The 17626-nt window shown below is 34.0% G+C and overlaps 1 protein-coding gene across 13 annotated transcripts in view; it reads left to right on the top strand.

Annotated features, from left to right (window-relative positions):
* The window catches only part of PPFIA2 (PTPRF interacting protein alpha 2), a 505851-nt gene that overhangs the window by 486414 nt on the left and 1811 nt on the right, over positions 1-17626 (top strand). For 4 of the 13 annotated variants that reach the window (XM_066368469.1, XM_066368476.1, XM_066368475.1 and 1 more), the window contains 7 exons: positions 940-969; positions 2712-2905; positions 6764-6861; positions 9979-10154; positions 11031-11099; positions 14592-14754; positions 15928-16019. In XM_066368469.1, the coding sequence (XP_066224566.1) occupies positions 940-969; positions 2712-2905; positions 6764-6861; positions 9979-10154; positions 11031-11099; positions 14592-14754; positions 15928-15986 (789 nt within the window). In that variant the 3' untranslated portion in view covers positions 15987-16019. The remainder of the gene's footprint in view (positions 1-939; positions 970-2711; positions 2906-6763; positions 6862-9978; positions 10155-11030; positions 11100-14591; positions 14755-15927; positions 16020-17626) is intronic. The other 9 variants (XM_066368481.1, XM_066368472.1, XM_066368478.1 and 6 more) reach the window with 4 other exon arrangements.

Raw genomic sequence — 17626 nt, forward strand, 5'->3', positions numbered from 1 at the left:
CCCTTTGCAGATACAGTGCTTGACACACACCCCCCCCCCCAAATGTCCTGTTCATTTGATATTCAAAGAACAGGTTTAAAAAAAGTCTTGGTGACTCATTGTAATTGTCCACTTTTAAAAATATAATATTACATATAGTCTTTTTAATTTAAAGTAGCAACGTTAAGCACGGCATGCATTTTGTTTTTAGTTTGTTTGTTTTTAAGGCAATGTTCTTTCTTTTTGTCCCTATTTGAAAAATTGATTTTCTAGATTATGATGGATTAAAATGCCAAGGTTGTGTGCTAATTACATTTCTGTTTTAGCTTGTTGTGTTAGTTTTTTGTCTATTTTTAGTCGTTCTTGTTTTTGCTATTGTTGAAATCTATTTGGTTACCATAAAACTTCCACAGAGGAATGAGGCTACTTTTCCACTTCATTAATTTACTTTTTATATAAGATTTCTTTATATATATGTGTATGTGTGTCTGTGTGTGTAACAACAGATCTCATGTACAATATTGTGTACTATAAAATGTGGGATTGTAGTAGACTATACATATATAATGTGTGTTTTATAATATATGTATATATACACATTTGTGTATTATTTGTTTTTATGTATATGCTCAGAAATTTATATTATAAATAATTACATTTGGAAAATTACACACTTTTAAGTATTAAAAAAAGTTTAGAATCACCAGATCAAATGTAGCATGAAATTCCCATGTGTTACATCCATGGGTGTTTAATTAGAACTAATTAGAAACTATGTGGCTGCCTTTGAACTACCACATTGATTAGTGTGAATCTGAATAAAAATCTGTGCATTTAGCTTCCTATTTCATAATTAACACTTTCAATAACAATTTGCTTCTGCTAGAAAATTTCACTATATTCATTTGAAATGAACTAATACTTATCTGCTTTATTAATCATTCCCTGCTGCTAACACAGAAAGAAACTGAGGAAGGAAGCTGGGCCCAGGTAGGAAATTCAAACGCTTAAAACAATATCGTTCATACAGTATGAGGATATAAAGTAAGAAACTGTTGTATGTCACAATATTATAAATCTTCCCTTAGCTTAAGATTAGGCTAATATGAATATTATTATACACATTCCATAAAGAAATAAATTTGAATTTATTATGTTTAATTATATATATCTTTTAAAATCACCATATTTTTCAAAGAAGATGATTATCATTTCATACCTGGTCTCTTTTTAAAGGGAATTTTCTTTTCTTCTACAGAAGAATCAACTGTAACATAAATTTCTCTGAAGTCACACCTGAATATTTTTAATCAGGAATCATTCAAGTTGGATGTGTGTGTGTGGGGGGGGAGAATTAAAAATATATTTGTTATCACACGTCTTAAAATATAATGGAACGTGTGTGAGGGTTGGGTTGAAAGGGCTGTCAGTATTGCTACCTGCAAGTTAGAAGTCACTCCCATTTACTGAGATGGCAATACAAGACAAACACATATACTTTGAGCAAACATGTATGTTTGCAAGGAAGTTTTGCATTTTCTAGCATTTCCACATGTTATATAACTGAAAGAATTACAGTCATGTACCACATAATGACGTTTCAGCCAATGACAGACATGCTTAGGGTATCGTAGGCTAAACCATCTAAGACTGTGTAAGTAAATACTGTGATGTTCACACAATATCAGAATCACTTGAGGACACGTTTCTCAGAACATATTCCTGTTGTTAAGCAACACATGACTGTAATGTGTATTATAATGTGATTCAAACCTCTGACTATAAGGACAATTTCAGTAGTTATTACTAAGACCGATAATTAAGCATTCAGTAAATTAGCATTCCATTAGGTTTTGATTTAGTAAGATTTTTTTTTTTAATTTTAAAGAACACACACAAAAAGGGAAACACCTAGGTTTTCATTAGAAATATATGTTATAATTACAATTTTCATTTGATAAAAACACACTATACAATCAATAGAGTGTAATACATTTTTTTTAACTATTGGTTTAGACGTAACAGTTGATTCTACTCATTTTGGGTGTTATAAACAACATTTGGTAAGATCAGTTCATATTGTTTAAAGGATTATGTTTATTATCTTTCTTAGTTTTTGATCATGCCCTGTTTCTTTAAGTATAGAGTCTATATCGATTGATTTCTAAAGAAAACTGATTCTTTTCAATAGTCTTTATGAAATATGGCCGCATGCTTCACTAGGTGATGATAGTCGTTCACATAAAGCTGCAGCATTCTGTCTCTAGCCTATGGCTCCTTTCTTCATTCATTGGCTGAGGTTTCTATTTTTACATCAAGATTTGCTATTGCATGATAACAATGTCATACCGTTGAAGAGAAGGAGATGGTGGAATATTAGCTAAGAGATAAAAATAAAATAAATTAAATAGACCTATTTACATAAATAATCCTTAAATTCAACATTTGCATTATTCCATTAATTCTAGTTTTTATTAAAAATGCATATTTGTATAAAATGTAATTGTTTTGAGAATCCAAAATGAGCATTATTTTCTATAGATAAATACCTTGATACATTATACAGTTTCATTTTGTACCAAACTAAATAAAATCTTAGAAGCTAAATATTATTTCTGCTTTATTTCCATATATCATAGTAATTAAATATCAGTTTTAATCACAGGCAATATCCCCCAATTACCATCTCATTTTATTGGCTAAGAAACTTGACTGCTATAAAACAATTCTAGTGTCCGGTTTTTCTACAGACCCTGGCATATGGAGATATGAACCACGAGTGGATTGGAAATGAATGGCTTCCCAGCCTGGGGTTACCTCAATACAGAAGTTATTTTATGGAATGCTTGGTAGATGCAAGAATGTTAGATCACCTAACAAAAAAAGATCTCCGTGTCCATTTAAAAATGGTGGATAGTTTCCATCGGTAGGTTTCTTCCAAAGAGTCATTAAAGTAAAGCAAAAAATAATGTACATACAACTAAATCAGAAAAAGATGTTTAAGAAATAAAGAATATTTGCTATTTGAGACATTGGTGAATATCCACTTGGTGAAATAGTTTCATGCAGAAAATTACAGAGCTCTGTGCATATTTGTGCCTAAAGCTTATAAAATTATATATTCATAAAATTCTCATACAACATAAATCTTTTTGCTGTATCTTTAGGAAATCCTATATTTATACATTTGTATTTTCATATGTTTTTCTATTAGGAAATAATAATAATTATTATTATTTTAATTTAGTGGGAGTAGGGGAGGCAGAGACAGATTTCCACATGCACCCTGACTGGGATCCACCTGGCAAGCCCACTAGGGGGTGATGCTCTACCCACCAGGGGACATTGCTCTGTTGCAACCCAAGCCATTTTTTAGTGTCTGAGGTGAAGGCCATGGAGCCATTCTCAGCGCCTAAGGCCAACAGTCTCCAATTGAGCCATAGCTGCAGGAGAGGAGAAGAGAGGGAGAGAAAAGAGCGAGGGAGAGAGGTGGAGAAACAGATAGACTCTTCTCCTGTGTGCCCTGACCAGAAATTAAACCCAGGACATCCACAAGCCAGTCCAATGCTGTACCACTGAGCCAACCAGCCAGGGCCAGAAAATTATTTATTAAGAATAAAATTAAAGCAGTCTCAAATATAAATGTATGTGGCTATACACTATATAACTTGAGGTTATATCATACTAGGAAAACAATCTGAGAAAGAATCTTGCTCTGAAGAACACTTTGTGTTTTTCTTTTTGTATAAAATTTTTTGTGCCTTTGTTTATTTGTACATTAATTTTTAGGGAAAAAAACCCAGTGGGTTGTGAAACAGCTGTGACAACACAGATGAATAAAATGCAACTTCTTTTTCAAGACATTTACCAACTAGGCGGTGAAAAAAGGCTTTCTATAATATCATATCATAAATGTTATTCTGTAGCCTGATATCTTTGTAGGTTATGTAAAAAATTTTCAGTTGTCTTGTGATTGTTTTATATATAATTGATTATAATGGCAACTTATTAAACATTAATCTAGGTGATTTGGGCTGGGGAAACTGTATTTGATCACATCCTGTCCAACATTAAATTAGGGACTGAAATGAAAATGGTTTAAAAATCAGACAAGATGATGACAAAGTTAGGATAAAAAGATAATAATTGAGGTTCTTTTATCAAACATATGCAGATATTTTGAATCGTAATACATATATTAACATTGTTGGGTTAAATGTAGTAGAGATAAATATAACGATTTAATAAAAACATTAAAATGCTGAATGGGAAATCCCTGATTTAAAAAGAGTTTAAGTGAAAAAAGATATGTGACTTATAGTTGACATAAATATCTTGGTTTGAGTTAATGCTTTGTCAAGGCATATTTAGATTGTGTTTATTGGCAGGCATAATAGCAGTTCTGCCGTATGATGAGATGACAATAATAAGTTGTATGTATGCACACTAAGTTGTTATTGGAAAAGCGGTAAAAGTCTGTTAGAAAGGTTGAAGATATTAAAGACATTTAGCTTGGATATGGGAAGACTTCAGATAAGTTTTTTTATATTTTAATATAATTATGTAATGGTTGAAGATGTGCTTTTCTAGTTCACATAGGTGTCGATACTAAGGTGAGTGATATATCTTCAGTAGACGCTTAGTGTAAGTTTCAACTGCCCTGTAGCATTCACACTGTTTGGTAATGACTCCCTCTATCTGTGAGCATTTAGACCCTCAAGTTTTGTGTGGTTGCGTTAGACTTTCGAATACTACTAGAATTTTTGATAACACACTTTTCTTCACTCAATCTACTTTTAATCACTTTATTATTATAGTAGAAATGATTTTTGAAATAATCAAATTTACTTTTTAAAAATAAAACTTCCCCAAATGGCAGGGTCCTTGCTCATTCTGGGAAATGCACAATCCTCATCTTTACGCTGTGCTCAGCTCTGACTTAAAGCAGGTAGGATCCACTAAATCCTGTATCTCATTGTCTCCATAACCATGGATAGAAATCTCACAGACATTGTGATGATATATATCCTCTTTATAGCACGATTTTATGCTTCATATAAATACTTGACAGAAATCTGCCAAGAGCCATTGATTTAACCACAAGCTGCCTCATGTCTGTGCTGTTCATTCTATCAACCTTATCTGGTATCCTTCTGAATTAGTTTGCTAGGGCTGCCATAACAAAATACTGGGTGGCTTAAACAACAAATATTTATTTTCTCACAGTCATGGAATTATAAAATCCAAGATCCAGGTACCAGCAGGAATGGTTTCCTCTTGCACTGCTGATGGCCACATTCTTGCTGCATTGTCGTATTGTCTTTCCCCTGTGTGGGTGCCTCCGGAGTTTTTGTGCATCTGGGTTCTTTCTTCCTGAGAGGATACCAGTCAGACTAGATTAAACCTTACCTTGATAGCCTTATTTTGACTTAACTACTTCTTTTAGGGATTTATCTTCAAATGCTGAAGCATTGGGCGTTAGGATTTAAACATGAATTTGGAGGAACATAATTCATCCTGTAAAACCCACTTAATGCAGATTTTTATTTATTTTTCTCTAATTCTGAAATGTTTGAGCATCAACATTGTCTTTATTAAAGAGCAGGGCTCAGAATTGCATCTAACACTTAGGAGTAGCCTGGCCAGTGTGTATATCAAAATTTGTGTGTATTTCTAAACACCTAAGAAATCGCTAATAATCAATGCTTTTTATTCTTGAAGCCTAAAAATTCTCTTTTTCTTATTACACTCTTCCATATCCTTTATATAAAATCTCACCAAATGTTTTTCTTTCTTCTTTCTGAACATCTCTGGTTTCCGGATTTTCTTTCATGCTCATGGTAACTGTTCTTTTATGACCATCATTTGTCAGCATTGACACCTTAATTGATTTCCTTGTCCCTTAGTTTACCTATTTCCCCCATGTACTATTTTTTTACCAGATTATTCTTCCCTGAACAGAAATTTGTACTGTCTTTCTCTTGTAAAAAATTGCCTAATAATCTTCTATCACCTGGATGTATTCCACACTTAGACTGAATGCAAAGCTTTCCTTAATATAACTCCATTTTCTATATGTAATTTTATTTCTCCGAACTTCCTAGTGTGGATTTCAACCCCAGACAGTGTTTCTCACATTTAATTTTCGTCTGCAATCCCGTGTTCATGACGCTCTATTTTTATTAATAACCCTTTCTTTGCACCTGATCCTTTAAGAATCAGCCAATTTTCTGCTCTTCCCTAATATCCTGTCTAGAGTTTCAATGTCTGCTAATTGATTCCTTTCACATATGTAATTCTGAATCACTTAAAGTTGGTGGCTCTTCATCTTGGTATTTGGTTCTTTAGGTTACTACTTAACTTATTCATGTTTTCATATCAGCTTTAAAAGAGAGTATCAATTTCTTATGCATTCCTTCCTGTCTTCATAGTAGCGATCGGTAAATTATTTTCAAAAGAATAAAATGTTCACTTGTTTGTAGATAATGTCAAAATTGCCTAATGAAAGACAAAGACATACGGATGAACAATATAATCCATGATTATTTTGACACATATAATTTTATCATTCTGAAAATATTTGTCTTACTCTTTAGAAACACTGTGTGCTAAATTAGAAAACTATAATTTTATTTTCCTTCAATACTCAATGATTTAATTGCAAATGTAACTTATTAACCTGTTGTCCTAAGAAGTAGTGCATAGTGTTGCCTATGCTTAATCAAAGAACACTCTTCACCTGCTGAGTCAATTTAATGTATTTTTCTTTTTCAAAAAATAACAGAACAAGTTTACAGTATGGAATTATGTGCTTAAAAAGGTTGAATTATGACAGAAAAGAGCTGGAAAGAAGGCGAGAAGCAAGCCAACATGAAATAAAAGGTAGTATTCTTTCTTTCCTATCAAATGCCATTCTTCTGAGATTTTTAGTTTCCACTTTTATAAGCTTAAATTGCTGAATTTATTAGAATTATCATTAAGAAATGTAAATATTTGGCTAGAATAGTGTCATCATTATTTCTTTTTCATGACTTCTGGTTAAAACAGAAAAGAATATTATCACTTTGCAAGGTAAAGATCTCATTTTGGGCATATTCTTGATCTTTAAAATTGAACATTTATTTCTCTGAACCTACTAATTATATGTTCTGTTTGTTTTCTAAAGATTCCTTTGTGTAGAAATTGTTGTCATACTTTTAATAGAACATTCTCATTATGATTTAGAGAGACATAGGATATCATTTCTTGCTAGTAGTTCATCTTTGGCTCATATTATTTGAATGTGAGAAATATCACTTTCTAGTTTTCTTTTGAAGTATATTTTTCCAATTAGATTTTATTATGCCTGGTCTCATCACATGGAATGCTTCATATGTAGATAAATATGAAGAAGAGGAATTACCCATCTGGTCCTACATTAAATATTGTATTAGTATTTGGCAGTAGCTAGTTAAAGTGTAGCTCTGATAAAAAACTTCCATAATTTACTAAAATTAAACACAGATAACTACATATGGTGTCTATGACTGAGATCATAACGCCTATTTCCTATACCTCATCTAATGACATTTATAGGAATAACTCTTGTCGGTGACTAGGGGATCTTCGTAATTATTTGAAGTGATAATTAGTTAACCTTCACCTTAATAAATAGCTTTCTAAAGTGAGCAGACCATGTGAATATCAAGAATGTACTAACATTTCATTTGTTGCTAGGAAGCAGTCAACACTGATCTTTAGTCACTTATTGTTTAGGTTTAAGAAATCTCTACAAAGCTATACAGCTGGGGCATAAATTTTGCTGAGAAGCAGGTTTATAGAAAAGATCTGATTTATAAAATGGGGGAAAAAAGGTATGTTGCTGTTTCAAAGAAGGAGTTTGGATTAGTGCCTTGTTTCCCTTCACCCTATAAATAAATGGATCATCTTATATTTTTGATGACTCTTAACTACAAGTGTGGCAACATGTGACTGGACATGTTGCTGGTGTTCCAGGGGTCAGGGAGCCAAAGGTCTATGACCCTCTGTGGTCACTTGGCTTCCTGCAGGAAAGAATGCAATTACAAGACAGCATAGAATTTAAAGTGAAAGAAACTTTATCATTGAAGCAGTGACACAGAAAAAAGGCTGGTCCACGGACAGAGCAGACCCTCCCTAGCAGGACATACTTCTCTTACTGAGGCTCATTTAATTGAGACAAATTAGTAATAGTTTTGAAAAACTTAGAATATAAATACACTCCCTAAGTCCCCCACTTGCCCCAAAATACTACCTTGTTTTTTACAGATTAATTAAATGGAAGAATATAGACAGTTGAAATTGACAAATAATTCTCTAAACATTCTTTGTACTTTTTATGGAAAAGGTATAAATTGTATATAGTAAGAAATAAACAGAAAACCCTACTTTTACTGTAAAAATAAACTATGAGTTTCATTTCCCTTTTTATAGAATTAGAAAAATGTTTGAATTTTAAAAAAATTTTACTTAATTTCCTTAAAATTTTTTCTTTTCTATGGAACATTTTTGCCTTTCTGACTATTTTACTAGTTGTTATGTAGCATTCTGTCAACTCATAATGGGAAGAAATAGAAAAAATAGTAATACTTTTATATGTTTTCATCTGGAAAAGATATTTATCATGTTTTTCTCTAAATGTTTTAATTTCAGTAAATAATTTTTTTTTTTCATTTTTCCGAAGCTGGAAACAGGGAGGCAGTCAGACAGACTCCCGCATGCACCCGACCAGGATCCACCCAGCACGCCCACCAGGGAGCGATGCTCTGCCCCTCTGGGGCATCACTCTGCCGCAATCAGAGCCATTCTAGCACCTGAGGCAGAGGCCACAGAGCCAACCTCAGCGCCCGGCAAACTTTGCTCCAATGGAGCCTTGGCTGCGGGAGGGGAAGAGAGAGACAGAGAGAAAGGAGAGGGGTAGGGGTGGAGAAGCAGATGGGCGCTTCTCCTGTGTGCCCTGGCCGGGAATTGAACCCGGGACTCCTGCACTGGCGCCAGGCCGATGCTCTACCACTGAGCCAACTGGCCAGGGCAGTAAATAAAATTTAATTAATGTGTTTCATATCTTAATAAATTAATACTTTTCAGCCTAATGGGAAATTCAACTTGTAATTTGACTGAGTGTTTTATTTTTGCATTTCTATGTAATTTAAAATAATGAATTGCCAAAAAGATATCAAACTATTTAGTCCTTGTTTTACCTTACTGTTCTAGTCTCTTGATTTATTACTCCAGGTGAAAAGAAAAGTCTCTTCTAGTCTATAGGAAATATTTAAATAGTGGTGAAAAACCACCGATGAAGACCCCTTTCTTGTTCTCACTTTGCTCTTTTTACTGAAGGTAGGAATTAAGACACAAATAAGAAATATCCCCATCTTGTGGTAAAAATACTGAGCTTCAAATAGACCCCAAGAGCTTCTAAAAGAAAACAAGACATTGTGCACATTAATAGAAGTCCTCTCATTTCAGTAATAACAATCTTGAAATGACAACTTTCTTCTGTGCTAAAACTAAAAAAGGTTAATTATTAGAACAGTAAATATGTGCAGCATATGGGGTCCAGGTACATTCAGAAATGGATAAAGAGCCTGACCAGGCAGTGAAGCAGTGGATAGAGCATTGAACTGGGACACGGAGGACCCAGGGTCAAAACCCTGAGGTTACCAGTTTGAGTGTGGGCTCATCTGGTCTGAGGTCAAGGGACATATGAGAAAGCAATCAATGAACCATTAAGGTGCTGCAACAAAGATGCTTCTCATCTCTCTCCCGTCCTGTCTGTCTGTCCCTATCTCTCTCTCTCTCTCTCTCTCTCTCTCTCTCTCTCTCACACACACACACACACACACACACACACACACACAGAAATGGATTAAACAATCAGCATAAATGCTGACCTGACCGATGCCTGTGTCTCATCTCAGTCAGTAGTTTTGTTTATTATGCAAAATACTGCAGCCTAAAATGATGCATCTCTTTTCCTAGATGTGTTGGTGTGGAGCAATGATCGAGTTATTCGCTGGATCCAAGCAATTGGACTTCGAGAATATGCAAATAATATTCTTGAGAGTGGTGTGCATGGTTCCCTTATCGCCCTGGATGAGAACTTTGACTACAGCAGCCTCGCTTTGCTACTGCAGATTCCAACACAGAACACCCAGGCAAGCTCCTCTCTGCTGTAGTTGCACTGTATCCTAATTTATATAACAGCAAACAACTTTTAGGGGGAAAATGGTGGCTGTGTATTAATGATTCCTAATAAGAGTTAGCTCAACCTTTGAAATATGTCACTGTAGCTTTAATTTCAAGCTACTGTATTTCTAGCCAAAACAAAAATCATAAAATTAAGCAGAAAGTGGTTTAGAGGTTAAGTGGCTCAACTTCCCACCTAAATGCCAGATTCCCAAAAAACAATATCCCTAACAGATAGCCTTCAGTTTCTGCCTCTCAAAGAGGCTGTCATTCCTATTTGCATATCCAAATTACATAGACTCTTAACATTGGGGATGCCACTGATTTTTAAATCTAAATAATTATTTGTATCACCAGAATGCCTTAAAACTTTAAAATAATAACTGCAACCTATATGACAGGCCTAAGAAATCAGGTATCTAGAGATAGGACACAAAAATCCTAATTATCTAAAGTTTCCCCAAATGGTAATCATTGTCCAGGTTTGAGAACTACCCGCATAGACTTGTGTAAAATTTGGCAGTTTAATTTCACTTTTTATTTTGTTTCTATGTATTTTAAATTTTATAGAAAATATTCAATTTGAATAAAGTAGCAAAGTGAGGTCCAAGTCCCTAGACCTCAGACATTTATGTAAGGCTATTTTTCTACTGTTCACAGATGAAAGAAAATTGCCCGAACTTTTATTTATAAGTTAAACTTACAATGCCTTTTTGATATGGAGGATGAAATACTTAAGTCATCATAAGTAAAACAGCACTTGGAAAGTTTTCTCAAATAAATACAAAAATTTTTTAAAATAAAATGTGACTTCAGGTTTGGTGACTGTTATTTGATGTCAACAGGCAAGGCAGATTCTTGAAAGGGAGTATAATAACCTGCTGGCGCTGGGGACAGAACGGCGACTGGACGAGGTAAGTCCTTACCTTTCATTCAAAAGAGCACCAGCAAAATGGCTTTCAAGGGATAGAACTCAGAAATTAATCGGACGCTTGCTCTACAAATAGGATCTAGAATTTTCCCTAGTGCTGTTTTTAAATATTGAATTTTATTACTCATTTTACTTTTGAAAGGACTTCATGAATTCCTAAATATTATCATATCAGCAATTAGAAACACCAAGAAGTAATTCAAAAACAGACTTTTTTTCATGGGCTCTGTAAGCAAAATAATGTTGAGGAACATTTAAAAAATATTAGAAGGGATGATAGCACTAATCCTAAATTAAGCTTTTTAATAAGATGGCTTATTTTTTAAATGTCAGTATATCTCGACAGGAGGCTTTAGGATATTAAAATGAAGAGAAAACTTGCTTTCAATAAATGGGAAGCTTTTCATTATTTTAGATAGCAATATTGAGTCTTCCTTAAGAAAATATATGAATAGCCTGGCCTGTGGTAACACAGTGGATAGAGCGTTGACCTGGAATGCTGACGTCACCAGTTTGAAACCCTGGGTTTGCCCTGTCAAGGCTCATATGAGAAACAACTACTATGTGTTGATGCTTCCCACTCCTTCCCACCTTCTCTCTCTTTCTCCTCTCTCTCGGAGATATATATATATATGAATAATATTTTAATGGTTGTAGGATTTGAAGGCTATATTGAGTGTAAGAATCCCTATATATCAAACATGCATATTTAAATGATTTGGAAAATAATAAACATGTAAGTATCCTCCTGAGAAGAAAAAATTACAAGGGACATTAGCAACCTGCATTGATAGACACTGTGGACTCTAATAGTCCTTTGAGTTTTTACAGTCTTTTGGAAGCAATGAGAAGGAAAGTGTGAAGAGGCATATAATTTTGTGTTTCAAATTTCAGCTTCTCTTGGTTATAAGGAAAAGCTGATTAAAATAATTTTGTGTATGAACTCAGAAAATCCTAAATTGAGGCAATAATTCCATATTCACATGAGCAAGGCAGATGATCTTGATGTTATAAAACCCAAGCTGTCCTTTGTAGAGGAAGTTATAGACAGATTAAACTCTACAATCTTGACCTCAACTGACTTCCTATAAATTTATTCTGCTGTCCTATCAGAATAATGAGTAATATTTTGAAAAGCAGTTCATATTTAACCAACTTTAGTTTTGTAAGCTGTTTGGTAATTTTTTAATCCTTATTCTTAATTGTTGAATCAAAGATAGTCTGCATATACCCATACATACTTTTGAATATAATATTCTCCTTGCTTAAAAGCTGAAAATCTTTTTTCATAAAAATTATTAAAGCTCTCTCATATTTCTGCATTCTGAAATGCAGATTGGCCTGAAGAAGCTGTCCAGGTAGAGACATGAGCCTGTGTTATTTTATAGTACTGTGTTCTGAAAGTAACAAGCAGAAAAGTTCTAAATAGGATGTGACTATCTGCCTTTAAAATACGCAGCATTTTCTTATTGTTAAAAACACTGCAAATGATTTTATCATTGAATCCCTCTATTCTCTTTTGTTCTAATTTTTTTGTATGTCTTTTATTTCTTTGAGTGTAAACAAAAATAACTAAACGACTTGCTCAGAAACAGAGTGGACTTGTTTCTGGGGTAGATCACAATTAGAGTGCACTGACATAATTTGAGAACTTGTGTTTCTACAGACTTTTTTTTTTTTTTTTTTTTTTTTTTTTACAGAGACAGAGAGAGTCGGAGAGAGGGGGATAGATAAGGACAGATAGACAAGAATGGAGAGAGATGAGAAGCATCAATCATCAGTTTTTTGTTGCGACACCTTAGTTGTTCATTGATTGCTTTCTCATATGTGCCTTGACCGTGGGCCTTCAGCAGACCGAGTAACCCCTTGCTCAAGCCAGCAACCTTGGGTCCATGCTGGTGAGCTTTGCTCAAACCAGATGAGCCTGCGCTCAAACTGGCAACCTCGGGGTCTCGAACCTGGGTCTTTCCTCATCCCAGTCCGACGTTCTATCCACTGCACCACCTCCTGGTCAGGCTACAGACTTTAATTTCAGTTATGGGGATCTATTTTAACCTTGTCTCTTGGACATTCTTTCTCATGATGTTGCTGCTTTATAGTTCTCATTAACTTTCTGCAGTGACACTGTGTTAAAAGAGCAAAAGTACAGAATCATGATTTAAATTTTTTAATTCCTAGCTTTTTTTTAAAGCTCTTTACCATCCATTAGAGGAGTGGTATACTCCTGCAATGTAAATTAGTGTTATGTAGAACTGAAGATTATCTATTTTGTGCAACAACTTCTCCAAGTGTCAAGAAGTCAGAGAGGCCACAGCTGTAAAATTTTGCTTTTTTCTGCATTAATAAACATTTGGAGATCTAAGGCAATGTTAAAACCCAACAGTGAGGAGTCTCAGACACTTAAACTGTACAATCTCTATCAAATCTAAACCAAATTGATAATAAGAATTGGAACAAAATTTAGATATTAATGATAAGAATCCTAAGAAAATAGTGGGTAGATGTAATTACATAAATTATTTTATTTTTCCCAGGGTGATCTTTCATGTTACTTAGTTAAATTGACAATCTATGATAAAGAATCTCTTATAGTGGCACTTATTTATAATAGCGATTATTTGAGTTGAATGTCAATCATTCTGTACGCTGAAATGAATTTCCCTGAGTTAGTAGGGTCAACCACATATATTTAGATAACTTAAGGGAATAGATAGGCCTTCCTTAGATGAGAAACTTGGTAATATAAAAGATAAATTCTATGTGAAATGATTAATATGTTTCTTAGAATTAGATATAAAGAATAATATTAATTAACTGCTAAATTACATATTGCTGCCCATCAATATAGAGAAAATAATTATGTCTGTATAAGTACATTGTATACATACAGAGACAGAAAAAATGTTTATTATTAATATGTAATAGAATCAGCAACCAGAATTACATTATGCTTTTAGTGGCATCTAAAGAGTACATATATTTATTAAAAGGATAGTAGCCAGGATGCGCAAATGTTTCAACATATTAAAAATCAATCCTGTATCAGCTAAAACATAACATGTGACTAAATTGAGTTTCTTATACAGAATATAGGTTATAGTATCCCATATGAGCCAGGCTATTTTAAATATAGAATTCCTATAACATATATCTCTTGTAAACATAAAAGCAAAATACTTATTTCACTAAGTATGTTATCTTACACTGTGAAACAAATTTGCATAAATACAACAAAGTATCTCCAATATATATTTTTTGGAAACATATTGGGATTTTATTTTAGTTTTTCAAACATGTTTACTTTTATGGATGACAGACAGATTTAAAATCATCTGAACAATTTGTTTCAAACTTCCTGCTTTTTTATTTTGTAATCTACAGAACTCTCAAAAGAAAGTATAACATTTTATATATATGTATACTTTATAGGCTGAATGTAAGGAATAAATGTTGCATGTGTTTAACTCTGTGCTAGCAGAGTGATGACAAGAATTTCAGGCGTGGTTCGACCTGGAGAAGGCAGTTTCCTCCCCGTGAAGTACATGGAATCAGCATGATGCCTGGGTCCTCAGAAACATTACCAGCTGGATTTAGGTTAACCACAACATCTGGGCAGTCAAGGAAAATGACAACGGATGGTACAGGAGTTTTGCATTTCTGCTTATAAAGTGAAAAGCTTGTTTAGCAACTGCTAGTAACATTCTCTGACCTTGCATAGCTTTTTGGGATTGTTGACTTAAGTTGCTTTGCTCTGCTTGAAGTTTACTTTGCTTTCATCAGACCAGACTTTTGTATACTGCTAATGCATGAATTCATGGCACTTTCTTCACATTTGAGAAATGATTTATAATATCCAAAAAAGGGACAATTTTGGCTAATGTCCACATCTAGGAAGAATAAGCATCTGCATGACTTGTGTTACTTTTCTATTCCTAAAGTAAATGTGTTTAGATAGAGGTAGTAAATGGAAATTAACTCCACTGTCACCCAACATGCTTGAATATTTCAAGTTTTATATTTTATCTTAGAAACTCAGACTTCTCAGATAGTCTCACCTTTGACCAAGGTAGAAGGCCTTAAATAAACAAGCACAACCATGAGAAGAGAATTAAACAAACACAAAACCAACAGTGATTTCCCAATGAGTGTTTCCTTCTGTGGACATTGACTTGCGTTAGACCCTTCACAAAAGAAAACAGCCATTCTGGAGGAGAAAGGATTAGACATGACAGTTACAAAGTTATTTCTATTTAGTACGCATTAAAAAAAAAAAAAAAAAAAAAACCCAAATAGCTCCACTCTCTTTATTAAGACAATCACTAGAATCATTATTTCAAGTTTAAAGTTATCATGGCCCTTAAAATTCATTCCCATATAAGCTGTGATCTTTGATTCACATTTCTCCTAACTTGTTAATATTATGGAACATGCAAGCAAAATGTATGAGGAATTTAACATGACTAAAAATCAATGTAGAAGTTCTTCAGCACTCAGAGGGATAAGCATCCACACCACTAAGTTTTCTAAGACAATCTTTGCTTCAAACACAGAAGCACCCTGGGCGAGCTGCTTTTCAGAGATTCATCTAAGGAGAATACACGACTCTAAAGTTCAGTTGAGTCACATGAGATAATCCCGTTTTCATTACTAACTCGGTCTAGAGGAAAGGAATGTGAGTGGCTTCTAGCTGAGAGAAAGAATGTCTACTAATATGTTCAGGATCCCTCTTTGCAGGGAAAATAAATCTTTCTCATCTGAAATTTTGTACTCCATCCTCCAAGTCCCTCTAAAGCCCTTTTCTCCATTTGCAGTTGCCTCTTCAAGACTGCAGAGGTTAGACAACTCCACTGTCCGCACATACTCATGTTGACAAGCCCCTCAAAGGAGGCAGCACTGACTTGCTGTGAGTAGTTTTCCTTGGCTGACAGAAAAACAAACCGCCACAGAAACTGAACTTACATAGACGAGTCAATAAACACAATCCTCTTCGGTGTGGCCTAGCAGTTCAGAAGGGACATCACCCCTTTGAATTGCTGCAGGGGTGGAAAGGAATCTTTGTATGTTTAACTCTTAATCTAGGATTTCCTATCACCACCTTTCTGCTGTGGTGGAAGGTCTGCCCACCGGAAGCCAGTCACTGTCTCAGAACACACCGATGGTTTCCTGCCACCGTCCTCTAGATTTTTAGTAGCATTAGACACAGATGTGCTTAGAACTATTTACTGATGAGAGTTTGGCATTTACAGAATAAAGTATTTGTAAGTGAGTCATTTATCTAAGAGAAGCTGAAATAGGCAGAGAATGATCTTCAGAGTCAAGTAATGGCAGAGACAGCAAAAATGAGGTGAACAAATGTATAACTGAAAAATTAGAACTTTCAGGATGTTTTCATCGATATGATCTATGTTTGTTAAAAATACAAATGAATTTTAAGTATCTTGGGCTTATAGCGGGAGAACAAAGTTAAATTATTTTGTAAGAATAGCAGACAGGATGCACAGAAAACCTTGATACGTAATCATAAGATATAAGGCATTTCTATTTACAGAAATACTAGTTGATGGAACTGACTTCCAAATCTACATCAAAATGGAGTTGTATTGGCAGTCTTAGTAAAACTGTGGTCTCCTAGATTATAAATGTCAAGTGCTCATAAAACTTCTTTTAAGCTAAAACTGTGCTTTGCCAATATACTTGACCATTTACAATAAGTTGAAATTTTGGGAACATACTTTTAGAGCAACAGTTAGAACAGAACGTGTGTGCAGAGAAGAGGAGAGAGCAGTTATGGGCAGAGGAACAGCTCAGCTTGTGCTGTTTATTCATTGCCTTGAACTAAAAGCTCCACACAATTGATTGTTGGTGTGTGGGGCCTCATATGGGGGCTGGTTTGCTGCCTTATTTAGGTCACTATTGGAAGCTGCTGATGATAAAACAGAACAAAAAAAAAATCTTTCAAATAAGAGATTTAATTTCTGTGTATAGAACGCTAACACTAAAATTTTAATTACAGTATACAACATGGCATCTAATTAGGCATGATCTAAAGTATATAATAATTTGGCTAATTTGGCTAAATAATAGGGTTTCCAAAATACTGTTTGTAATAGTTTCTACACATAACATGGTCATTTTCCCAGAAATAAACACTTCACTAACTTACACATGACTATTTAGTGTGTTGAGTAGTCCTTGCTTCTTATCTCTTGACCGATGAAAGAACTCTATTTCAATCTGTATTTTGTGCATGGCGTTCAGTTTATATTTCCTAGTTGTTTCCATTAAGTGGAATAAAAGCATTTATTTATAATAACTCAATCTAGAACAATACATTTTTATTTTATGAAACATTATCACTTGTTATTAAAATAATTTATAATCTATTAATTTTTGTGTCAGGAAGAGTCATTGTGAACTTTTTCCAAATATACTATGACTGGAAAAAGATCAATGATGCCACATCACCAACCCAGAATCTTGAAAATATTACTTATTATCATTATGCTTTTG

This window comes from Saccopteryx leptura, chromosome 2, assembly GCF_036850995.1.
Source record: "Saccopteryx leptura isolate mSacLep1 chromosome 2, mSacLep1_pri_phased_curated, whole genome shotgun sequence".
Lineage (NCBI taxonomy): Eukaryota > Metazoa > Chordata > Mammalia > Chiroptera > Emballonuridae > Saccopteryx > Saccopteryx leptura.